The sequence below is a fragment of the Phyllobates terribilis genome, unplaced genomic scaffold, assembly GCF_046119375.1.
Source record: "Phyllobates terribilis strain yellow unplaced genomic scaffold, ASM4611937v1 Scaffold_4__5_contigs__length_816908805, whole genome shotgun sequence".
In the NCBI taxonomy this organism is placed as follows: domain Eukaryota; kingdom Metazoa; phylum Chordata; class Amphibia; order Anura; family Dendrobatidae; genus Phyllobates; species Phyllobates terribilis.
The window spans coordinates 788,930,292-788,957,210 of NW_027362764.1; the positions used below are offsets into that span (position 1 = coordinate 788,930,292).

Consider the following 26,919-nt stretch of genomic DNA (forward strand, 5'->3'; position numbering starts at 1 on the left):
ATACTACAGCATACTACAGCATTCTACAGCATTCTACAGCATTCTACAACATACTACAGCATTCTACAGCATACAGCATTCTACAGCATACTACAGCATTTTACAACATTCTACAACATACTAAAACATACTACAGCATTCTACAACATACTATAGCATTCTACAACATTCTACAACATACTAAAACATACTACAGCATTCTGCAGCATTCTACAGCATTCTGCAGCATTCTACAGCATTCTGCAACATTCTACAGCATACTAAAACATACTACAGCATTCTACAACATTCTACAACATACTACAGCATTCTACAACATTCTACAACATACTACAGCATTCTACAGCATTCTACAACATTCTACAACATACTACAGCATTCTACAACATTCTACAACATACTACAGCATTCTACAACATTCTACAAAATACTACAGCATTCTGCAGCATTCTACAGCATTCTACAGCATTCTGCAGCAATCTACAGCATTCTACAGCATTCTGCAACATTCTACAGCATTCTGCAACATTCTACAGCATTCTGCAACATTCTACAGCATTCTACAGCATTCTACAGCATTCTGCAACATTCTGCAACATTCTACAGCATTCTACAACATACTATAGCATTCTACAACATTCTGCAACATTCTGCAGCATACTACAACATTCTACAACATACTATAGCATTCTACAACATACTATAGCATTCTACAACATACTATAGCATTCTACAACATACTATAGCATTCTACAACATACTACAGCATTCTACAACATTCTACAAAATACTACAGCATTCTACAACATTCTACACCATTCTACAACATTGTACAGCATTGTACAACATTCTACAGCATTCTACAACATTCTACAGCATTCTACAGCTCTCTACAACATACTATAGCATTCTGCAACATTCTACAACATACTACAGCATTCTACAACATACTACAGCATTCTACAACATTCTACGGCATACTACAGCATTCTACAACATACTACAACATTCTAAAGCATTCTACAGCATTCTACAACATACTATAGCATTCTACAGCATTCTGCAACATTCTACAATATTCTGCAGCATTCTACAGCATTCTGCAGCATTCTACAGCATTCTGCAACATTCTGCAGCATTATACAGCATTCTACAACATTCTGCAGCATTCTACAGAATTCTGCAGCATTCTGCAGCATTCTACAACATTCTGCAGCATTCTGCAGCATTCTGCAACATTCTGCAGCATTCTACAGCATTCTACAACATTCTACAGCATTCTACAACATTCTACAACATTCTGCAGCATTCTACAACATTCTAAAGCATTCTACAGCATTCTACAACATTCTACAGCATTCTGTAGCATTCTAAAGCATTCTACAACATTCTACTGCATTCTGCAGCATTCTACAACATTCTACAGCATTCTACAACATACTACAGCATTGTACAGCATTCTACAACATTCTACAGCATACTAAAACATACTACAGCATTCTACAACATTCTACAGCATTCTACAACATTCTACAACATTCTACAACATTCTGCAGCATTCTACAACATTCTACAGCATTCTACAACATACTACAACATTCTACAGCATTCTACAGCATTCTGCAGCATTCTACAACATTCTACAGCATTCTACAACATTCTACAACATTCTACAACATACTACAACATTCTACAGCATTCTACAACATTCTGCAGCATTCTACAGCATTCTACAACATTCTGAAGCATCCTACAGCATTCTACAACATTCTGCAGCATTCTACAACATTCTGCAGCATTCTACAACATTCTACAACATTCTGCAGCATTCTACAACATTCTACAGCATTATACAGCATTCTACAACATTCTGCAGCATTCTGCAGCATTCTGCAGCATTCTACAGCATTCTACAGCATACTACAACATACTACAACATACTACAGCATTCTACAACATTCTACAGCATTCTACAGCATTCTACAGCATTCTACAACATTCTACAGCATTCTACAACATTCTACAACATTCTACAGCATTCTACAACATTCTACAACATTCTACAACATTTTACAACATTCTACAGCATTCTACAACATTCTACAACATTCTACAGCATTCTACAACATTCTAACTTAATGTTGGGAATAAACCTTCATATTTAGATTACTTACACTTTCAAGCCCCAAGGGGCCGATTCATCAGGCAGTTATGTTCTGCTCCATGTCTTGTTCTTTGGCCTTTTTGCGCCGGTCCTGGCAGCTTCAATGACTTATTGAACATTGGCTGGATCTCGGTCAGGAGGGAACGCAGAGAAGAAATTCATTCAAAAAAAGTCGCAACAATTTTTCACAATTCTGAGTTTAGCAAATATTTTGTGACGTCTCAAGTAGTTTTACATTAGAAAACTGTTCCCACAGTCCGCAATATAGACTCCAGGCAAAACGGATACATTGTATTCTGTACTGATGAAAGTGTCTCAATGTGTTGGCTACTCTGCAGTCTGACTTCGAAGGGTTCGTCTTAAGAGTCAAGATGTATTTTCAGGAGCTCCCTGGTCTCCAGGCTTCCAGCTTGGCGGTGGGGGACAGTGCTCTCCGGATGATTGACAGTTCGGGTCTGCAGCATGGCTACGCCGGTGGACCAAACTGTGCACTCATATACGTTGACAGCATCGAAGTGGACTCATTGTGGCCAGATCCAGCTACCTGTTAGCCTCAGAGCAGCACTCACAAGCTCTATAGCAAAAAGTTTGTAAGTGCTACGCTCCTTGGCTGCGAGACAAGGTCACCGCTGATAGACTACAGAGGTGGCCTAGGCAATGAGAAGTACACAGAAGAATTAAAAATCTCTCTTGAGACCATTTTAATTAAGATCTGAGTTGCAGAGTCATTTGCTAATACAAGCACTTTACAATTTTACCCATTTAACAAGATGAGACTTTCCCTTTAAAGGGAATCTGTCAGCAGGTTTGTGCTTTGTAATCAGAGAGCAGCATGATGTGGGGGCTGAGACACTGATTCCAGTGATGTCACTTACTGGCCTGTGTGCTGCTGTTTAAATAAAATCAGTGTTTTATCAGCAGGAGATTATCACTAAAGGACTAGATGTCTCGTGCCTCCTAGTCTGACCACGCCCCCACTACTGATTGGCAGCTTTCTGTGTACACTGTATATTTACAGAAAACTGCCAATAAGTGGTGTGGGTGGGGTTATACACAGAAATGTGCCAATCAGTTGTGTGGGCGGGGTTATTCACATCTGCCAATCAGTTGTGTGGACGGGCTTATGCTCAGAAAGCTGCCAATCAGTTATGTGGGCGGGGTTATGCACAGAAAGCTGCCAATCAGTGGTGTGGGGGAGGGGTTATGCACCGAAAGCTGCCAGTCAGTGATGTGGGGGCGGGGTTATGCACAGAAAGCTGCCAATCAGTGGTGTGGGGGTGGGGTTATGCACAGAAAGCTGCCAATCAGTGGTGTGGGGGTGGGGTTATTCACAGAAAGCTGCCAGTCAGAGGTGTGGGGGTGGGGTTATACATGGCTCAGCATTCAGAGCTCTGCTAGATCTCCATCAGAAAAAACTGTGATTCTATCACAACGCTGCTCCCAGTAAACTAAGTGATCCATCACTAGAATCGGGGTCTCTGTCCCTACATCATGCTGCTGTCAGATTACATAACAAAAACCTGCTGATAGATTACCTTTTTAAAGTGAATATCCTACTGTAAATATAATTTATATTGAAATAAGCTGAACTTCTGCACAGATTAATCTATTACTACATTTTACTATATAAAGTTTCATTTTCCCATTATTAAAAGACAGTGAAATCACAACATGCTGGATACAGACAGCCACCACTAGAGGGAGCTGATGAGCTCAATGCATACACATTGCATATAGAATACAGTGAGCTCCCCCTGGTGGTGGCTGAAGACAGCCAGGATTTTTTTAATTACATCTATATCTGTGCAGGGGATTTGGAGCTTTGTGTCAGATAAAAAGTAGCTCTGACCTCTGTAACGATATATAAAGAATATAATAAGCACAGATGGAGCTACAAATATGATAATAAAGGTCAAGAAAATGTTTTATTACCGTAATTATCATTCTGGACAGTCGAGGCTGGGCGTAAATCCCCTTTAATATACAATATCTTGGAAGTGTTTGCAGAAGTTTCCAAGGATTGCAGAGAATCTCCGGCTCGCCGGGCCACTAATTCCCATTTTCTCATTAGCAATTATCAGAGCGCAGCCTTCCCTCTATTACTTATTGATGCCGCTGGTCGGCACCATCTACTGTACAACATTAAAGGAGGACTGAGCGATTTTACAGTCAGGGTCTTAATGAAATAGTTCAGCTCGGTGTATAATGAGGGCGGCGGCAGAGGAGCAGGAGGAGATCTCTCATGGAGAGAGCACAGGAGTCACGCTGCCTCGAAGGTGGCGGGTGTTCAGGAGGTCGGACATGTCACAATGGGGCCGAGATGGAAGAAAATTTAACTTGCAGGGAAATTAGCTCACCGCTGATCCCTTGGGGTCCTAGAATGAAAAACACCAAAAAAAAAAAAAGGATTGGAGTTCCCCCTTAAAGAGAACTTTCTACTCATTTTTATATAGGGAGGTAAAGATATGGCTGCGTAGATGCTGGTCGCCTAATTAAAATGACACCTTTTTTGTTGAGATCCGATATGCCAGTCATGAGATATCTAGTATGAAAGCGTATGCAAATCAGGGTGGGTGTGAACTGGGGGCGTGTCAGTGCAGTAGGACACGCCCCCAGTGCAATGTTTAGAACTTCTACTCTATATTTCTCATTATTGGCACATCGGATCGCTACAAAAAAGGTATCATTTTTATTGGGGGGGCGATCTCCCACGCAGTCATACCGCTACTTCCATATCTAGACCGCTTCCCTTTAAGCTTTTCAATCAATCTGAAATCAGTTTTTTTGGGGGCTAATTTATGTTCCCCATAATTTCGCTTCCCATCAAACCGCTGATAAGTTTTATAGCTGAAAGTGTTGAAAAAAAGACAACAGGATCCACAAGTCCAACTTCTCTCCCTACAGTACTGATTAAAGGAACTTGTTTTTACGCATGGAAGTCGCGGTACGGCCGTCTAGCCGCCTATTCTTTTTGTAGAGATCTGAAGTGCCAGTCATGAGAAATCTAGACTAAAAGTCATATGCAAATTAGACTGAAAGTGCACTGGGGGCGTGTCAGTGCACTTTGAAGATGCAGTGACACGCCCCCAGTGCACCCTTATCCTAATTTGCATATATCTCCTACTCCAGATTTCTCATGACTGGTATCACGGATCTGTACAATAAAGGCGTGATGGACTGATTCCAAAATGTAACAACATGCTGACGGGTTCCCTTAAAGAGAAAGGTAAAACATTATATAAGAGAGATCAAACTGGTTCCAGAATAAATAAAATCCCAAATATTTACTTACAAATCCTACGATATCATCGCACGGGGCCCCTGCCAGTCTCACCTCTTCCATGACCTCTGCAGCCGATCAGTGGGAACGGAGGAAAGGAGATGGTCAGGGGACCGGGCAGCCGTACGGGGAGGGGGCGGAGGATCAGTAGGTCAGTATATTGTTGTTTCTGACGACGCTTGTACACTGGTTGTCACCCAATTTTTCCAGAAACAGCCAAAAGAAATGATTTATACATCTCATTAGGATATATTATGGGGAGTCCTTCTGCTGCCACAGATATAGATGTATATATACACATATATAAGTAATAAATAATAAACATATATAGATACATATATGCAGTGGCTTGTAAAAGTAATCACCCGCTTGTCATTTTTCCTGTTTTGCTGCCTCACAACCTGGAATTTCACAGTTTTTTTATGGTAAAGAACATGCTACAACTGTGAACATTTGGTTTTCTTTTTGTTGTGAAGCAAACAACAAATAGGGCAAAATAACTGAAAACTTTAGTGTGCATAACTATTCACTCCCTTAAAGTCAGTACTTTGTGGAGCCTCATTTTGTGGCTATTACAGCTGCAGTCACTTTTGGATAAGTCTCTATGAGCTTTCCACATCTGGCCACTGGGATTTTTGCCCATTCCTGAAGGCAAAACTGTTCCAGCTCCTTCTAGTTAGATGGTTTCCTCTGGTGAACGGTGATCTTCACGTCTGACTACAGAATCTCCATTGGATTTAGGTCTGGGCTGTGACTCGGCCACTCCAAAACATTTCCACGTTTCCCCTTAAACCACTCGAGTGTTGCTCCAGCAGTATGCTTTGGGTGATTGTCTTGTTGGAAGGTGAACCTCCGTCCCAGTCTCAAATCACTGACAGACTGACACAGGTTTTGCAAAAGAATATCCTTGTATATCTCATCATCCATCTTAAACCCTCTACTCGGACTATTTTCCATGTCCCTGGTGCCAAAAAACATCCCTACAACATAATGCTGCCACCACCATGTTTCACTGTGGGGATGGTGTTCTTGTGGTGATGAGCTGTGTTGGTTTGGCACCAGACATAGCGTTTACCTTTGTGGCCAAAATGTTAAATCCGATCACGCACAAATCGGATTACAAAAATATTTACACACAGGTTGTAATGTAACAAAATAGGTAAAAAGTCAAAGGGGGTGAATACTTTTGCAAGCCACTGTAGATACATATACAGACAGCAGCTAAGTAAAGAAGAATAGATGCAGCGTTTATATCGGCAGGGAATCTCCGTCTGCGGCTCCTTCCGTCAGAAGCGTCTGCTGGTCGTGAATCCTGCAGACTATCGCCCCGATAAAATCAATCACTCGGCCTCTCGTTTAGCCGCCAGGAAATCCCGCTTCCCCGAGCGTTGAGGAGTCTTTTTGTTTTAAAGAGCATCAGCAACAAATTGATTTCCAGCATCCGCGATGTTTCTATAATAAAGCCACTTTGGAGCGTCTGATTTGGCCGGGGGGCGCCGGCCCGTGGATGAGGAAGTCGGTATTTACTTATTGATTTCCTGTCACTGGTGGAAACCATAATGCTTAAGACGGAGGAAGACCTCGATGCGTCTCCACTGTACATTGTGGGAGACCTAACTGATCCGGGCCGGCGTCAGCGTCCGGCACCATTCACACGACCGCGGCCCAAATCACCCGACCTTCCCCTCTACCCCGAGGACTTGTAATGAGTAGAACATTTGTAAACTCGATACCTGAGACGAGCGGCGGGGGCTGTATCCATCTGTATCTGGGCCGGAGAAATAACATTGTGAGTAATAAATAATTTACAGAATGGATGAATGAATGGAGCGGTGTCTGTTCTTCAACCAATGTAACTATATATGTAACTACGTACAGTTTACGTAAGATTGGGAAAGTTGGTAAAGTGTCCAAAAGTTTTGTAACTCGTGAAAACTTTTTGGATTGGTAATCAGAACCTTTGTTCCTCTTTCATCACAGGGAAGGTTACAATAACTCTACTCACTAGTGCCACCTATTGGTAGATACCAATCTAGTCACAGTCTGACCCTTCATGGAGCTGTTGACACAGCAGGGTTTTGCTGGTTTGGATGATGTCCATAGACCATATCCTCTAGACGCCGGCGCAAAAATTGCTGGTGGTTGTTTTCCTGCCGCGGCTTTTCTGATGCGTCTTTTACTCTATACTGTGAAGTCGTCTGAAGTTTGATCATGTAATTTTTTTTAACTGCTCCAGGGTTTCCAAAGTGACATAAAATGAAACGTGTGAACAGTAATGTGGTTTTGACGTTGCTGCGCATTATGTCCGTTTTATGGGGCGGCTTTGCAGCAATTTTTCGTGCCGAATCCGCCTGAAAAAGTTGCCGTGTGCACAAAGCCGTAGCCACGTCTCTATGAAGAATCTGACCGCGAATTAGTTGTTTCGAGGCAAATCACAATTGCTTCGAATTTCACCAAAAAATTTGCATTCTCCAGAACCCTTCGACTTAAGAAAAATGTTGGGTATCATTACAATAATCAACCAAAACATATTCACCTTTCCCCTGTCCTGTTACTGTGCTCTCCTCCTCCGCTGGATCACTTCTTCCCTCCGGCTCCAGCCTTCTTTAAAGCCATGTAAGTCCTAGTGAAGGCACCAAAGAGTGAAGAAGACAGAAGAGAAGACTGGAGCCACAGGGAAGAGGTGATCCAGCTGAGGACCGGCTCCTGGTCAACACTCGGGCGGTTACCCAGGAGTAAGCCAAGAGCAAGATGGGTTTTCCATGAGTTTTGGAAAAGGAAGACCATTAGTCCCTGAACCTTGCAGAGCTTTCAGGTTAGGGAAGGTTTCTTAGGAGCCTTTCTCTGTGCATAGAGGACATTTTTTTAGTAGCACCTAAGTGTAGAAAGGACGGAAGGCATCTGATCAAATAAAAGTGTTACTTAGATGTTAGGAGATCGGCAGATCTCAGGCTCCAGGCCCCCAAATAATTGTTCCTTAACCTTATTTCTGGTTCTACGACGTAAAACACCAGAGCAAAAAAAAAAAAAATACACAGAAATTATTTGACTATTTTAAAGCCACCGGCACCGGAAATCACCGAAATGCCGTAAAATCAAAGCTTGTGCTTTAGTTTCTTCATTATGACAGAACTAAATGACCTTGAAGATTCACAGCGCCCTGTGTCTTGTGTTGCAGCCAACGGACGGTACGACTCCCGGAGCCAGTCTCTGAGGTCCATCGACAACAAGAAGAAGGATGATGCCGATGATCAGTACCAGTTTGGATATCCTGCTCCACAAATTGGTGAGTCAAGGTCGTAGCTGGGAGTGAGGGGTGCGGAGAAGTCCCCCCTGGTGCCAGGTACTGGGGCAAGTGCCAAAAAAACGCCTGTTTTTTTGTCCAGATCATTGAGACATAGGGCCAAGAAGTAAACTCCAGAGATTCCTCTGAGCTGCGTTCCTTGGAGAAGCTCTTTGTTGACCACCATTTTTCGGCATCGTATCTCCATCACTGTTGTGTGGTAAAGGTTTTAGTAAAATCTCAGGTTAATTTCGGCATCTCCTACCCGCTTGGCGCCAGTTTTGTGACGTCAAAAAATATTGGTAGGTAACGAAATTTGCACGAAAATTTTGATTTTTTTTTTTGGCCCGTTTTAGGTTTCTTGTGAAACTTTTCAAAAGTTTTGGGTAGAATTGAGCATGTAACAGACATAGATTTAATTTTTTAGGAAAGTCTGTGCTAAATTTTTAGGATGTGTGTCACATTTTACTCCAATATACTGTGTTTTAAGTTGGCTCTGTAAGACGCCAGTCTTGGTAAATTTCCTCCTAACTTCTTAAAGGAATTGTTTTAATTTCAGACATTTTAGGCGATTGAAGATTTTGTTCTGCCGTTATGTCTTCCTTTGCCCTATCTTAGCACACCTTAGTTATCATATGATTTGGGTAAAGGAAAGACCATAAGTCGGTCTGACACCTAAGCGCAGGAATAGACCGATACGTGTCCTGTAGTTGTCGGCCAATAGTTTCCACAATGTAGAATCCAGACGTCTACAGGGGGCACAAAGCCTTTACAGTGGGCTGATGAGGAGCGAGTACAGATCCCATACAGGTGCCCAATTTTCCATTTTACCTGGATCTTTCTTCTTCTTTTTCTCTTCTTTTTGTAGCAATCTCCAATAATATTCGCGCTCATCCAATATTAAGAGCCACGTTACATACCCAGATTGTACTATTTAAGGAACTTGTTCATAATGTACCAAGATCCGCACAGAACAGACTCAATAATTCAGGATTCAGACTCCTGGAAATAGTCACTGTGAGATCAGGCTGGAAGATTTCAATTCCAGCAGAGAATGGCTTTGTTATTTTATTATAGATCCAAAGTAATAAAGTATTAAACTTCAGAGGAAACTGGAGGCCGGATCATGACCGGCGCGGGGGGCTTCATCCTCCACACATTTCTATTCATATGTTTTTGGGGAAGGGATTGACATCTGAAGTGTAAAGTAAGATCGTATAATCCTACACATAAAGCTGTAGTGATTCAATGTTGCGCACGGCGCCAACCTAAAAGTATCACATAGTGATTATATGATGATAACAAATGCAGTAATGTCTTACACTACAGTAATATTGTGATAGTGCCACGCACTATTAGTTGTGGAGACTCGGCTGTGTCCCTAAAGTCGGCAATCTCGTTACACCTCAGTGTTTCTAGGTGGACTAAAAAAAAGTAAAAAGAAACTTATTCAATGTTAAAAGCATAAAAAAAAAATGCAAAAGCCGTTTCCTCCTACAGAAACGCACAATAAGTATCGCCATGTTCATAATGACCCACAGTATATTTATCGGGGTATTCAACGTGTAAGGTCAATAAAGAAGGTGAAGGTAACTACAGAGCGTGCCCCACAAAGAGCACCCTCACAAAGAGCACCCTCACAAAGAGCACCCTCACAAAGAGCACCCTCACAAAGAGCACCCTCTCAAAGAGCACCCTCCCAAAGAGCACCCTCACAAAGAGCACCCTCACAAAGAGCACCCTCACAAAGAGCACGCTCACAAAGAGCACCCTCACAAAGAGCACGCTCACAAAGAGCACCCTCACAAAGAGCACCCTCACAAAGAGCACCCTCACAAAGAGCACCCTCTCAAAGAGCACCCTCTCAAAGAGCACCCTCTCAAAGAGCACCCTCTCAAAGAGCACCCTCTCAAAGAGCACGCTCACAAAGAGCACGCTCACAAAGAGCACTCTCACAAAGAGCACGCTCACAAAGAGCACGCTCACAAAGAGCACCCTCACAAAGAGCACCCTCTCAAAGAGCACCCTCTCAAAGAGCACCCTCTCAAAGAGCACGCTCACAGAGCACGCTCACAAAGAGCACTCTCACAAAGAGCACGCTCACAAAGAGCACCCTCACAAAGAGCACCCTCACAAAGAGCACCCTCACAAAGAGCACCCTCTCAAAGAGCACGCTCACAAAGAGCACCATCACAAAGAGCACGCTCACAAAGAGCACGCTCACAAAGAGCACCCTCACAAAGAGCACCCTCTCAAAGAGCACCCTCTCAAAGAGCACGCTCACAAAGAGCACGCTCACAAAGAGCACGCTCACAAAGAGCACCCTCTCAAAGAGCACCCTCTCAAAGAGCACCCTCTCAAAGAGCACGCTCACAAAGAGCACCCTCTCAAAGAGCACCCTCACAAAGAGCACTCTCAAAAAGAGCACGCTCACAAAGAGCACGCTCACAAAGAGCACGCTCACAAAGAGCACCCTCACAAAGAGCACGCTCACAAAGAGCACGCTCACAAAGAGCACCCTCTCAAAGAGCACCCTCGCAAAGAGCACCCTCTCAAAGAGCACCCTCTCAAAGAGCACCCTCTCAAAGAGCACCCTCTCAAAGAGCACCCTCACAAAGAGCACCCTCACAAAGAGCACCCTCTCAAAGAGCACCCTCTCAAAGAGCACCCTCTCAAAGAGCACCCTCACAAAGAGCACCCTCACAAAGAGCACCCTCTCAAAAAGAGCACCCTCTCAAAAAGAGCACCCTCTCAAAAAGAGCACCCTCTCAAAGAGCACCCTCACAAAGAGCACCCTCACACAGCAGCAGAAAAATAATACATGGGAATCAAAAGACAGGGGGCGCCATGACACGGAGGTAATATCTACACACAGGAGCATTGAAGGCTTGGTATTCTAAGGGTCTAACAAGGTAAATGAATATTTAACCCTGCATCAGCCCTTTTAATTGATAACATTCTGACTGCCTGGAACCACCTTTAGGGGAAGCTTACCAAATACAAAATTGTTAATTCAATAGAAGCTGTAATAATCTGTATAAAATGTACCTCCCCCACCTCACCCAAGTGGTAACCATATAAATCTGTAAATAGTGAGCTCCCCCTAGTGGTGGCTGTATAAATCTTTATGTAGCGAGCTCCCCCTAGTGGCGGCTGTATAAATCTGTATGTAGTGACCACCCCCTACTGGTGTCTGTATAAATCTGTATGTAGTGAGCTCTCCCTAGTGGTGACTGTATAAATCTGTATGTAGTGAGCTCCCTCTAGTGGTGGATGTATAAATCTATATGTACTGAGCTCCCCCTAGTGGTGACTGTATAAATCAGTATGTAGTGAGCTCTCCCTAGTGGTGGCTGTATAAATCTGTATGCAGTGAGCTCCCTCTAGTGGTGACTGTATAATCTGTATGTAGTGAGCTCCCTCTAGTGGTGGCTGTATAAATCTGTATGTAGTGAGCTCCCCCTAGTGGTGGCTGTATGAATCTTTATGTAGCGAGCTTCCCCTAGTGGCGGCTGTATAAATCTGTATGTAGTGAGCTCCTCCTAGTGGTGACTGTAAAAATCTGTATGTAGTGATCTCCCCCTAGTGGTGACTGTATAAACCTGTATGTAGTGAGCTCCCCCAAGGGGTGACTGTAAAAATCTGTATGTAGTGATCTCCCCCTAGTGGTGTCTGTATAAATCTGTATGTAGTGAGCTCCCCCTAGTGGTGACTGTATAAATCTGTATGTAGTGAGCTCCCCCTAGTGGTGACTGTATAAATCTGTATGTAGTGAGCTCCTCCTAGTGGTGACTGTATAAATCTGTATGTAGTGAGCTCCCTCTAGTGGTGGCTGTATAAATCTGTATGTAGTGAGCTCCCTCTAGTGGTGACTGTATAAATCTGTATGTAGTGATCTCCCCCTAGTGGTGGCTGTATAAATCTATATGCAGGGAGCTCCGTCTAGTGGTGGCTGTATAAATCTGTATGTAGTGAGCTCCCTCTAGTGGTGACTGTATAATTCTGTATGTAGTGAGCTCCCCCTAGTGGTGGCTGTATAAATCTGTATGTAGTGAGCTCCTGCTAGTGGTGACTGTATAAATCTGTATATGCTGAGCTCCCTCTAGTGGTGACTGTATAAATCTGTATGTAGTGATCTCCCCCTAGTGGTGGCTGTATAAATCTGTATGTAGTGAGCTCCCCCTAGGGGTGGCTGTATAAATCTGTATGTAGTGAGCTCCCTCTAGTGATGGCTGTATAAATCTGTATGTAGTGATCTCCCCCTAGTGGTGGCTGTATAAATCTGTATGTAGTGAGCTCCCTCTAGTGATGGCTGTATAAATCTGTATGTAGTGATCTCCCTCTAGTGGTGACTGTATAAATCTGTATGCAGTGAGCTCCCCCTAGTGGTGCATGTATAAATCTGTATGTAGTGAGCTCCCCCTAGTGGTGGCTGTATAAATCTGTATGTAGTGAGCTCCTCCTAGTGGTGACTGTATAAATCTGTATGTAGTGAGCTCCCTCTAGTGGTGGCTGTATAAATCTGTATGTAGTGATCTCCCCCTAGTGGTGGCTGTATAAATCTGTATGTAGTGAGCTCCCTCTAGTGATGACTGTATAAATCTGTATGTAGTGATCTCCCTCTAGTGATGACTGTATAATCTGTATGTAGTGAGCTCCTCCTAGTGGTGGCTATATAAATCTGTATGCAGTGAGCTCCCCCTAGTGGTGCATGTATAAATCTGTATGTAGTGAGCTCCTCCTAGTGGTGACTGTATAAATCTGTATGTAGTGAGCTCCCTCTAGTGGTAGCTGTATAAATATGTATGTAGTGAGCTCCCTCTAGTGGTGGCTGTATAAATCTGTATGTAGTGGTCTCCCTCTAGTGGTGGCTGTATAAATCTGTATGCAGTGAGCTCCTCATAGTGGTGACTGTATAAATCTGTATGTAGTGAGTTCCCTCTAGTGGTGGCTGTATAAATCTGTATGTAGTGATCTCCCCCTAGTGGTGGCTGTATAAATCTGTATGTAGTGAGCTCCCTCTAATGGTGGCTGTATAAATCTGTATGTAGTGAGCTCCCTCTAGTGGTGACTGTATAAATCTGTATGTAGTGAGCTCCCTCTAGTGATGGCTGTATAAATCTGTATGTAGTGATCTCCCCCTAGTGGTGGCTGTATAAATCTGTATGTAGTGAGCTCCCTCTAGTGGTGACTGTATAAATCTGTATGTAGTGAGCTCCCTCTAGTGGTGACTGTATAAATCTGTATGTAGTGAGCTCCCTCTAGTGATGGCTGTATAAATCTGTATTTAGTGATCTCCCCCTAGTGGTGGCTGTATAAATCTGTATGTAGTGAGCTCCCTCTAGTGGTGACTGTATAAATCTGTATGTAGTGAGCTCCCTCTAGTGATGGCTGTATAAATCTGTATGTAGTGATCTCCCCCTAGTGGTGGCTATATAAATCTGTATGCAGTGAGCTCCCCCTAGTGGTGCATGTATAAATCTGTATGTAGTGACCTCCCCCTACTGGTGTCTGTATATAGTGAGCTCCCCCTTGTGGTGGATGTATAAATCTGTATAAAGTGATCTCCCTCTAGTGGTGACTGTATAATCTGTATGTAGTGAGCTCCCCCTAGTGGTGGCTGTATAAATCTGTATGTAGTGAGCTCCCTCTAGTGGTGGCTGTATAAATCTGTATGTAGTGAGCTCTCTCTAGTGGTGACTGTATAAATCTGTATGTAGTGAGCTCCTCCTAGTGGTGACTGTATAAATCTGTATGTAGTGAGCTCCTTCTAGTGGTGGCTGTATAAATCTGTATGTAGTGATCTCCCCCTAGTGGTGACTGTATAAATCTGCATGTAGTGAGCTCCCCCTAGTGGTGGCTGTATAAATCTGTATGTAGTGAGCTCCCCCTAGTGGTGGCTGTATAAATCTGTATGTAGTGATCTCCCTCTAGTGATGACTGTATAATCTGTATGTAGTGAGCTCCTCCTAGTGGTGTCTGTATAAATCTGTATGCAGTGAGCTCCCCCTAGTGGTGGCTGTATAAATCTGTATGTAGTGAGCTCACTCTAGTGGTGGCTGTATAAATCTGTATGTAGTGATCTCCCCCTAGTGGTGGCTGTATAAATCTGTATGTAGTGATCTCCCCCTAGTGGTGGCTGTATAAATCTGTATGTAGTGAGCTCCTCCTAGTGGTGTCTGTATAAATCTGTATGCAGTGAGCTCCCCCTAGTGGTGACTGTATAAATCTGTATGTAGTGAGCTCCCTCTAGTGATGACTGTATAATCTGTATGTATTGAGCTCCCCCTAGTGGTGACTGTATAAATCTGTATGTAGTGATCTCCCTCTAGTGGTGACTGTATAATCTGTATGTATTGAGCTCCCCCTAGTGGTGACTGTATAAATCTGTATGTAGTGAGCTCCTTCTAGTGGTGACTGTATAAATCTGTATGTATTGAGCTCCCCCTAGTGGTGGATGTATAAATCTGTATGTAGTGATCTCCCTCTAGTGGTGACTGTATAATCTGTATGTATTGAGCTCCCCCTAGTGGTGACTGTATAAATCTGTATGTAGTGACCTCCCTCTAGTGGTGACTGTATACATCTGTATGTAGTGAGCTCCCCCTAGTGGTGGCTGTATAAATCTGTATGTAGTGAGCTCCCTCTAGTGCTGGCTGTATAAATCTGTATGTAGTGAGCTCCCTCTAGTGGTGACTGTATAAATCTGTATATAGTGAGCTCCTTGTGGTGGCTGTATAAATCTGTATGTAGTGAGCTCCCTCTAGTGCTGGCTGTATAAATCTGTATGTAGTGAGCTCCCTCTAGTGGTGACTGTATAAATCTGTATATAGTGAGCTCCTTGTGGTGGCTGTATAAATCTGTATGTAGTGAGCTCCCTCTAGTGATGCCTGTATAAATCTGTATGTAGTGAGCTCCCTCTAGTGGTGGCTGTATAAATCTGTATGCATTGAGCTCCCCTAGTGGTGACTGTATAAATCTGTATGTAGTGATCTCCCCCTAGTGGTGGCTGTATAAATCTGTATGTAGTGATCTCTCTCTAGTGGTGACTGTATAATCTGTATGTAGTGAGCTCCCTCTAGTGGTGACTGTATAAATCTGTATGTAGTGAGCTCCTAGTGGTAGTTGTATAAATCTGTATGTAGTGATCTCTCCCTAGTGGTGGCTGTATAAATCTATATGTAGTGATCTCCCCCTAGTGGTGACTGTATAAATCTGCATGTAGTGAGCTCCCCCTAGTGGTGGCTGTATAAATCTGTATGTAGTGAGCTCCCTCTAGTGGTGGCTGTATAAATCTGTATGTAGTGAGCTCCCCCTAGTGGTGCATGTATAAATCTGTATGTAGTGAGCTCCCTCTAGTGGTGACTGTATAAATCTGTATGTAGTGAGCTCCCTCTAGTGGTGGCTGTATAAATCTGTATGTAGTGACCTCCCCCTACTGTTATCTGTATAAATCTGTATGTAGTGAGCTCCCTCTAGTGGTGACTGTATAAATCTGTATGTAGTGAGCTCCCTCTAGTGGTGACTGTATAAATCTGTATGTAGTGAGCTCCCTCTGGTGGTGACTGTATAAATCTGTATGTAGTGACCTCCCCCTACTGTTATCTGTATAAATCTGTATGTAGTGAGCTCCCTCTAGTGGTGACTGTATAAATCTGTATGTAGTGAGCTCCCTCTAGTGGTGACTGTATAAATCTGTATGTAGTGAGCTCCCTCTGGTGGTGACTGTATAAATCTGTATGTAGTGAGCTCCCTCTAGTGATGACTGTATAATCTCTATGTAGTGAGCTCCCCCTAGTGGTGGCTGTATAAATCTGTATGTAGTGAGCTCCCTCTAGTGGTGGCTGTATAAATCTGTATGTAGTGAGCTCTCTCTAGTGGTGGCTGTATAAATCTGCATGTAGTGAGCTCCTCCTAGTGGTGACTGTATAAATCTGTATGTAGTGAGCTCCTTCTAGTGGTGGCTGTATAAATCTGTATGTAGTGAGCTCCCTCTAGTGCTGGCTGTATAAATCTGTATGTAGTGAGCTCCCCCTAGTGGTGGCTGTATAAATCTGTATGTAGTGATCTCCCTCTAGTGATGACTGTATAATCTGTATGTATTGAGCTCCCCCTAGTGATGACTGTATAAATCTGTATATAGTGAGCTCCCCCTAGTGGTGGATGTATAAATCTGTATGTAGTGAGCTCCCTCTAGTGCTGGCTGTATAAATCTGTATGTAGTGAGCTCCCCCTAGTGGTGGCTGTATAAATCTGTATGTAGTGAGCTCCCTCTAGTGGTGGCTGTATAAATCTGTATGTAGTGAGCTCTCTCTAGTGGTGGCTGTATAAATCTGCATGTAGTGAGCTCCTCCTAGTGGTGACTGTATAAATCTGTATGTAGTGAGCTCCTTCTAGTGGTGGCTGTATAAATCTGTATGTAGTGATCTCCCCCTAGTGGTGACTGTATAAATCTGCATGTAGTGAGCTCCCCCTAGTGGTGGCTGTATAAATCTGTATGTAGTGAGCTCCCCCTAGTGGTGCCTGTATAAATCTGTATGTAGTGATCTCCCTCTAGTGATGACTGTATAATCTGTATGTAGTGAGCTCCCTCTAGTGATGACTGTATAAATCTGTATGTAGTGATCTCCCCCTAGTGGTGACTGTATAAATCTGTATGTAGTGAGCTCCTCCTAGTGGTGGCTATATAAATCTGTATGCAGTGAGCTCCCCCTAGTGGTGCATGTATAAATCTGTATGTAGTGAGCTCCCCCTAGTGGTGGCTGTATAAATCTGTATGTAGTGAGCTCCCTCTAGTGGTGGCTGTATAAATCTGTATGTAGTGAGCTCCCTCTAGTGGTGGCTGTATAAATCTGTATGTAGTGATCTCCCCCTAGTGGTGGCTGTATAAATCTGTATGTAGTGAGCTCCCTCTAGTGCTGACTGTATAAATCTGTATATAGTGAGCTCCCCCTAGTGGTGGATGTATAAATCTGTATGTAGTGAGCTCCCTCTAGTGCTGGCTGTATAAATCTGTATGTAGTGAGCTCCCCCTAGTGGTGGCTGTATAAATCTGTATGTAGTGATCTCCCTCTAGTGATGACTGTATAATCTGTATGTAGTGAGCTCCCTCTAGTGGTGGCTGTATAAATCTGTATGTAGTGAGCTCCCTCTAGTGGTGGCTGTATAAATCTGTATATAGTGAGCTCCCCCTAGTGGTGGATGTATAAATCTGTATGTAGTGAGCTCCCTCTAGTGCTGGCTGTATAAATCTGTATGTAGTGAGCTCCCCCTAGTGGTGGCTGTATAAATCTGTATGTAGTGATCTCCCTCTAGTGGTGACTGTATAATCTGTATGTATTGAGCTCCCCCTAGTGGTGACTGTATAAATCTGTATGTAGTGACCTCCCCCTACTGTTATCTGTATAAATCTGTATGTAGTGAGCTCCCTCTAGTGGTGGCTGTATAAATCTGTATGTAGTGAGCTCCCTCTAGTGCTGGCTGTATAAATCTGTATGTAGTGAGCTCCCTCTAGTGGTGACTGTATAAATCTGTATGTAGTGAGCTCCCTCTAGTGATGCCTGTATAAATCTGTATGTAGTGAGCTCCTAGTGGTAGTTGTATAAATCTGTATGTAGTGATCTCCCTCTAGTGGTGGCTGTATAAATCTGTATGTAGTGAGCTCTTTCTAGTGGTGGCTGTATAAATCTGTATGTAGTGATCTCCCCCTAGTGGTGACTGTATAAATCTGCATGTAGTGAGCTCCCCCTAGTGGTGGCTGTATAAATCTGTATGTAGTTAGCTCCCTCTAGTGGTGGCTGTATAAATCTGTATGTAGTGAGCTCTCCCTAGTGGTGACTGTATAAATCTGTATGTAGTGAGCTCCCTCTAGTGGTGACTGTATAAATCTGTATGTAGTGAGCTCCCTCTAGTGGTGACTGTATAAATCTGTATGTAGTGAGCTCCCTCTGGTGGTGACTGTATAAATCTGTATGTAGTGAGCTCCCTCTAGTGGTGGCTGTATAAATCTGTATGTAGTGAGCTCCCTCTAGTGGTGACTGTATAAATCTGTGTGTAGTGAGCTCCCTCTAGTGGTAACTGTATAAATCTGTATGTAGTGAGCTCCCTCTAGTGGTGACTGTATAAATCTGTATGTAGTGAGCTCCCTCTAGTGGTGACTGTATAAATCTGTATGTAGTGAGCTCCCTCTAGTGGTGGCTGTATAAATCTGTATGTAGTGAGCTCCCTCTAGTGATGGCTGTATAAATCTGTATGTTGTGAGCTCCCCCTAGTGGTGGATGTATATGTATAAATCTGTATATAGTGAGCTCCCTCTAGTGATGACTGTATAAATCTGTATGTAGTGATCTCCCTCTAGTGATGCCTGTATAAATCTGAATGTAGAGAGCTCCCTCTAGTGGTGGCTTTATAAATCTGTATGTAGTGAGCTCCCTCTAGTGGTGGCTTTATAAATCTGTATGTAGTGATCTCCCTCTAGTGATGGCTGTGTAAATCTGTATGTAGTGAGCTCTCTCTAGTGGTGACTGTATAAATCTGTATGTAGTGAGCTCCCTCTAGTGGTGGCTGTATAAATCTGTATGTAGTGAGCTCCCTCTAGTGGTGGCTGTATAAATCTGTATGTAGTGAGCTCCCTCTAGTGGTGACTGTATAAATCTGTATGTAGTGAGCTCTCTCTAGTGATTGCTGTATAAATCTGTATGTAGTGAGCTCCCTCTAGTGGTGGCTGTATAAATCTGTATGTAGTGAGCTCCCTCTAGTGGTGTCTGTATAAATCTGTATGTAGTGAGCTCCCTCTAGTGATGACTGTATAATCTGTATGTAGTGAGCTCCCACTAGTGATGACTGTATAATCTGTATGTAGTGAGCTCCCTCTAGTGGTGGCTGTATAAATCTGTATGTAGTGAGCTCCCTCTAGTGATGACTGTATAATCTGTATGTAGTGAGCTCCCACTAGTGATGACTGTATAATCTGTATGTAGTGAGCTCCCTCTAGTGGTGACTGTATAAATCTGTATGTAGTGAGCTCCCTCTAGTGGTGACTGTATAAATCTGTATGTAGTTAGCTCCCTCTAGTGATGACTGTATAATCTGTATGTAGTAAGCTCCCTCTAGTGGTGACTGTATAAATCTGTATGTAGTGAGCTCCCCCTAGTGGTGACTGTATAAATCTGTATGTAGTGAGCTCCCTCTAGTGATGACTGTATAAATCTGTATGTAGTGAGCTCCCTCTAGTGGTGGCTGTATAAATCTGTATGTAGTGAGCTCCTTCTAGTGGTGACTGTATAAATCTGTATGTCGTGAGCTCCTTCTAGTGGTGGCTATATAAATCTGTATGTAGTTAGCTCCCTCTAGTGATGACTGTATAATCTGTATGTAGTGAGCTCCCTCTAGTGGTGGCTGTATAAATCTGTATGTAGTTAGCTCCCTCTAGTGATGGCTGTATAAATCTGTATGTAGTGAGCTTCCTCTAGTGATGGCTGTATAAATCTGTATGTAGTGAGCTCCTTCTAGTGGTGGCTATATAAATCTGTATGTAGTGAGCTCCCTCTAGTGATGACTGTATAAATCTGTATGTAGTTAGCTCCCTCTAGTGATGACTGTATAATCTGTATGTAGTGATCTCCCCCTAGTGGTGGCTATATAAATCTGTATGTAGTTAGCTCCCTCTAGTGGTGGCTGTATAAATCTGAATGTAGTTAGCTCCTTCTAGTGGTGGCTGTATAAATCTGTATGTAGTGATCTCCCCCTAGTGGTGACTGTATAAATCTGTATGTAGTGAGCTCCCTCTAGTGATGACTGTATAATCTGTATGTAGTGAGCTCCCTCTAGTGGTGACTGTATAAATCTGTATGTAGTGAGCTCCCCCTAGTGATGGTTGTATAAATCTGTATGTAGTGAGCTCCCCCTAGTGGTGACTGTATAAATCTGTATGTAGTGAGCTCCCCCTAGTGATGGTTGTATAAATCTGTATGTAGTGAGCTCCCTCTAGTGATGACTGTATAAATCTGTATGTAGTGAGCTCCCCCTAGTGATGACTGTATAATCTGTATGTAGTGATCTCCCCCTAGTGGTGGCTATATAAATCTGTATGTAGTGAGCTCCCTCTAGTGGTGGCTGTATAAATCTGTGTGTAGTGAGCTCCCTCTAGTGGTGACTGTATAATCTGTATGTAGTGAGCTCCCTCTAGTGATGACTGTATAAATCTGTATGTAGTGAGCTCCCTCTAGTGATGACTGTATAAATCTGTATGTAGTGAGCTCCCCCTAGTGGTGGCTGTATAAATCTGTATGTAGTGAGCTCCCTCTAGTGGTGGCTGTATAAATCTGTATGTAGTGAGCTCCCTCTAGTGATGACTGTATAATCTGTATGTAGTGAGCTCCTTCTAGTGGTGGCTGTATAAATCTGTATGTAGTGAGCTCCCTCTAGTGGTGGCTGTATAATCTGTATGTAGTGAGCTCCCTCTAGTGGTGGCTGTATAAATCTGTATGTAGTGAGCTCCTCCTAGTGATGGCTGAATAAATCTGTATGTAGTGAGCTCCCTCTAGTGATGACTGTATAAATCTGTATGTAGTGAGCTCCCCCTAGTGGTGGCTGTATAAATCTGTATGTAGTGAGCTCCCTCTAGTGGTGACTGTATAAATCTGTATGTAGTGAGCTCCCTCTAGTGATGACTGTATAATCTGTATGTAGTGAGCTCCTTCTAGTGGTGGCTGTATAAATCTGTATGTAGTGAGCTCCCTCTAGTGGTGGCTGTATAATCTGTATGTAGTGAGCTCCCTCTAGTGGTGGCTGTATAAATCTGTATGTAGTGAGCTCCTCCTAGTGATGGCTGAATAAATCTGTATGTAGTGAGCTCCCTCTAGTGGTGTCTGTATAAATCTGTATGTAGTGAGCTCCCTCTAGTGATGACTGTATAATCTGTATGTAGTGAGCTCCCTCTAGTGATGACTGTATAATCTGTATGTAGTGAGCTCCTTCTAGTGGTGGCTGTATAAATCTGTATGTAGTGAGCTCCCTCTAGTGGTGGCTGTATAAATCTGTATGTAGTGAGCTCCCTCTAGTGGTGGCTGTATAAATCTGTATGTAGTGAGCTCTCTCTAGTGGTGACTGTATAAATCTGTATGTAGTGAGCTCCCTCTAGTGGTGGCTGTATAAATCTGTATTTAGTGAGCTCCCCCTAGTGGTGTCTGTATAAATCTGTATGTAGTGAGCTCCCTCTAGTGATGACTGTATAATCTGTATGTAGTGAGCTCTCTCTAGTTGTGACTGTATAAATCTGTATGTAGTGATCTCCCCCTAGTGGTGGCTGTATAATTCTGTATGTAGTGAGCTCCCTCTAGTGGTGCCTGTATAAATCTGTGTGTAGTGAGCTCTCCCTAGTGGTGGCTGTATAAATCTGTATGTAGTGAGCTCTCGCTATTGGTGACTGTTTAAATCTGTATGTAGTGAGCTCCGTCTAGTGGTGACTGTATAAATCTGTGTGTAGTGAGCTCCCTCTAGTGGTGACTGTATAAATCTGTATGCAGTGAGCTCCGTCTAGTGATGACTGTATAAATCTGTATGTAGTGATCTCCTTCTAGTGGTGGCTGTATAAATCTGTATGTAGTGAGCTCCCTCTAGTGGTGGCTGTATAAATCTGTATGTAGTGAGCTCCCCTAGTGATGACTGTATAATCTGTATGTAGTGAGCTCCCTCTAGTGGTGGCTGTATAAATCTGTATGTAGTGAGCTCCCTCTAGTGGTGGCTGTATAAATCTATATGTAGTGAGCTCCCTCTAGTGGTGGCTGTATTAATTTGTATGTAGTGAGCTCTCTCTAGTGGTGACTGTATAAATCTATATGTAGTGAGCTCCCTCTAGTGGTGGCTGTATTAATTTGTATGTAGTGAGCTCCCCCTAGCGGTGGCTGTATAAATCTGTATGTAGTGAGCTCCTCCTAGTGGTGACTGTATAAATCTGTATGTAGTGAGCTCCCCCTAGCGGTGGCTGTATAAATCTGTATGTAGTGAGCTCCTCCTAGTGGTGACTGTATAAATCTGTATATAGTGAGCTCCCTCTAGTGGTGGCTGTATAAATCTGTATGTAGTGAGCTCCCCCTAGCGGTGGCTGTATAAATCTGTATGTAGTGAGCTCCTCCTAGTGGTGACTGTATAAATCTGTATATAGTGAGCTCCCTCTAGTGGTGGCTGTATAAATCTGTATGTAGTGAGCTCCTTCTAGTGGTGGCTGTATAAATCTGTATGTAGTGAGCTCCTTCTAGTGGTGACTGTATAAATCTGTATGTAGTGAGCTCCCTCTAGTGGTGGCTGTATAAATCTGTATGTAGTGAGCTCCCTCTAGTGGTGGCTGTATAAATCTGTATGTAGTGAGCTCCCTCTAGTGGTGGCTGTATAAATCTGTATGTAGTGAGCTCCTCCTAGTGGTGACTGTATAAATCTGTATGTAGTGAGCTCCCTCTAGTGGTGGCTGTATAAATCTGTATGTAGTGAGCTCCCTCTAGTGGTGGCTGTATAAATCTGTATGTAGTGAGCTCCTCCTAGTGGTGACTGTATAAATCTGTATGTAGTGAGCTCCCTCTAGTGGTGACTGTATAAATCTGTATGTAGTGAGCTCCCTCTAGTGGTGGCTGTATAAATCTGTATGTAGTGAGCTCCCCCTAGTGGTGACTGTATAAATCTGTATGTAGTGAGCTCCCTCTAGTGGTGGCTGTATAAACCTGTATGTAGTGAGCTCCCTCTAGTGGTGTTTGTATAAATCTGTATGTAGTGAGCTCCCTCTAGTGGTGGCTGTATAAATCTGTATGTAGTGAGCTCCCTCTAGTGGTGGCTGTATAAATCTGTATGTAGTGAGCTCCTCCTAGTGATGGCTGAATAAATCTGTATGCAGTGAGCTCCCCCTAGTGATGACTGTATAAATCTGTATGTAGTGAGCTCCTTCTAGTGATGACTGTAAAAATCTGTATGTAGTGAGCTCCTTCTAGTGGTGGCTGTATAAATCTGTATGTAGTGAGCTCCTAGTGGTGTTTGTATAAATCTGTATGTAGTGAGCTCCCTCTAGTGGTGGTTGTATAAATCTATATGTAGTGAGCTCCCTCAAGTGGTGGGTGTATAAATCTGTATGTAGTGAGCTCCCCCTAGTGGTGGCTATAGACAGCATACATTTTATTATTCATTATCTTACAGATGGGTTTGATGCTTTGTATAAGGAGAGTAGATCTTTAACTTTTATTTAGAATGCTGAACCTATTTAGATAAATATACTTATTGGATCTGTATTTCGCACCTGCACCCCCTGTAGCCTGCACCCTCTGCAGCCTGCACCCCCTGCAGCCTGCACCCCCTGTAGCCTGCACCCCCTGTAGCCTGCACCCCCTGTAGCCTGCACCCCCTGTAGCCTGCACCCCCTGTAGCCTGCACCCCCTGTAGCCTGCACCCCCTGTAGCCTGCACCCCCTGTAGCCTGCACCCCCTGTAGCCTGCTCCCCCTGTAGCCTGCACCCCCTGTAGCCTGCACCCCTTGTCACCTGCTCCCCCTGTAGCCTGCACCCCCTGTAGCCTGCACCCTGAACACTTTTCCACTTGCAGCCTATGCACAGTGCTCTGCTGCATTTCATCGTGAAGGCTCCGGTCCAGAGATTCGTCTCCTCGTCTGATGTATGATAGTCCGCAGGTGCTGCAGAGCCGCTCGATCCATTATCTTCTCTCACCCACCACTTTAATTTTAGAAACCTAATGTATGTAAGGATCAGCGTCAGCCTTGTGACCTGCGGCGCCCGCGGGGGAGAATGCCACATTGTACCTGGGGATAATAGATCAGGAAAGTCTCTCGCCCCCTGTTTATTTCTGTATTTTGGAGCTGCCACCTGCGGAGCGGCCTTCTTGCTGGAAATCTTTATCCGGCGTCCCAGTGGGCACCTAACCATGTCCTATATTTCACCGCAGAGCGCACAGCTGTGAGCTACAAACGGGAGACAATTACTCCTCAAACCATCCCCAGAACAGCTGTGTTAGCAGTTTGCTGACCGGCAAGACGTCTTCACACTCAGGATGAGTTAGTAGGTGCCGCGCGGACCCTCGATCTGCTGGGTGACTTGGCAGATTTTAAAAGGCCAGCACATCTTCAGAGAGAAGGGCCGAGAATTAATGAGCAGCCGCAACCTGAAAAACAACAACATATTTTATGTGGAGGAAAGAAAGTCTGAAGGGACGTGGTGCCGCCGTGATAGAAGCGAGGAGCATCCGCGAGGACGGGAGGAGAGGCGCGAGTCCTGGGCAAAAGTATTAGGCAGGTGTGGAAAAAAGGCTGCAAAGTCAGAAGCTTCTGTGATGGAAGTGATAATGGTTTATGTGTATCAATTACTGAAATAATGCAAAGTCAAAAGAGAAATCTAAATCCTGTCAATATTCGGTGACCGCCTGTCACCTCCATCGTCAGTATCTGGTGACCGCCCGTCACCTCTATCATCAGTATCTGGTGACCGCCCGTCACCTCCATCATCAGTATCTGGTGACCGCCCGTCACCTCCATCATCAGTATCTGGTGACCGTCCGTCACCTCTATCATCAGTATCTGGTGACGCCCGTCACTTCCATCATCAGTATCTGGTGACCGCCCGTCACCTCCATCATCAGTATCTGGTGACCGTCCGTCACCTCTATCATCAGTATCTGGTGACCGCCCGTCACCTCTATCATCAGTATCTGGTGACCGCCCGTCACCTCTATCATCAGTATCTGGTGACCGCCCGTCACCTCTATCATCAGTATCTGGTGACCGCCCGTCACCTCTATCATCAGTATCTGGTGACCGCCCGTCACCTCTATCATCAGTATCTGGTGACCGCCCGTCACCTCTATCATCAGTATCTGGTGACCGCCCGTCACCTCCATCATCAGTATCTGGTGACCGCCCATCGCCTCCATCATCAGTATCTGGTGACCACCCATCGCCTCCATCATCAGTATCTGGTGACCACCCATCGCCTCCATCATCAGTATCTGGTGACCGCCCGTCACCTCTATCATTAGTATGCTAATGATGGAGGCTATGGGTAGTCACCGGATACTGATGATAGAGGCGACGGGCAGTCACCAGATACTGATAATGGTGGTGACGGGCGGTCACCAGATACTGATAATGGAGGTGACGGGCGGTCACCAGATACTGATAATGGAGGTGACGGGCGGTCACCAGATACTGATGATGGAGGCGATGGGTGGTCACCAGATACTGATGATGGAGGCGATGGGTGGTCACCAGATACTGATGATGGAGGCGATGGGTGGTCACCAGATACTGATGGGATGACGTTTCATTTTGTAAATTTATGAAAATGAACTATTATCACTTCTATTTTTAAAGCTTTTTTCTTTACAGCATTTTTCCATATCTGCCTACACCTTTTGCACAGCCCTGTAGATGATCCATAGATCCTTTGAGTTTCTGTCTGTCAGCACTGTGACCGTTTCACAGCAGAATTATGAATACAGCTCTGAAAAAAACCTCATAAAATCTATCAGATTTTTATGTATAATGTTTCTTAATATTGTTACATTGGTTGAAAAAAATGACTCGGCCCCACCATGTTCCACCTTTCTGTATCAGTTCATCTCTGTCACTAAATTATCTATAACTCACAATGTCAATTGTTGTGCAGAAATCCTCCAGCCCCTGTATAAAGCTGTTATAGTGTCGGCCATCACTACCTCTTGTGGTCGGCATTGCACAGTCTGACTGCTCTGACTGTAAAGAATCCTTTCCTGTTTAGCTTCCGGAATCGCCTTTCTTCCACCCGTAATGAGTGCCCCCTGGTCCTTAGTATGGTCTTTGGAAGGAATAAGTCATGTGCTAGACCTTTGTACTGACCACACACATATTTATACATATAAGGAAGATCCCCTGAAGAGTCTTTTTCTACGTGAAACAAGCCCAACCTGTCCAACCTCTCATCATAGGAGAAGCCTCCATCCCTTATAATAATGTAATATAAATGTGTTTATTACAGGAGACCCCGCAGCTGAGGAATGGTCACCCTGGAGTGTGTGCTCTGCCACCTGCGGGGAGGGGATGAAGTCTAGAACCAGATTCTGTGTCTCTTCCTCATACAGCACGCAATGCAGCGGACCCCTGAAGGAGCATAAACCCTGCAACAACTCCGCCGTGTGCCCAGGTAACAGCAAGATGGTACTATGTGCT

At 43.9% G+C, this 26,919-nt stretch overlaps 1 protein-coding gene across 8 annotated transcripts in view; it reads left to right on the top strand.

The window, feature by feature from the left end:
• The window catches only part of ADGRB1 (adhesion G protein-coupled receptor B1), a 911,276-nt gene that overhangs the window by 425,721 nt on the left and 458,636 nt on the right, over positions 1–26,919 (top strand). For all 8 annotated transcript variants that reach the window (XM_073679967.1, XM_073679961.1, XM_073679962.1 and 5 more), the window contains exons 4-5: positions 8,623–8,730; positions 26,729–26,893. In XM_073679967.1, coding sequence (XP_073536068.1) covers positions 8,623–8,730; positions 26,729–26,893 — 273 coding nt within the window. The remainder of the gene's footprint in view (positions 1–8,622; positions 8,731–26,728; positions 26,894–26,919) is intronic.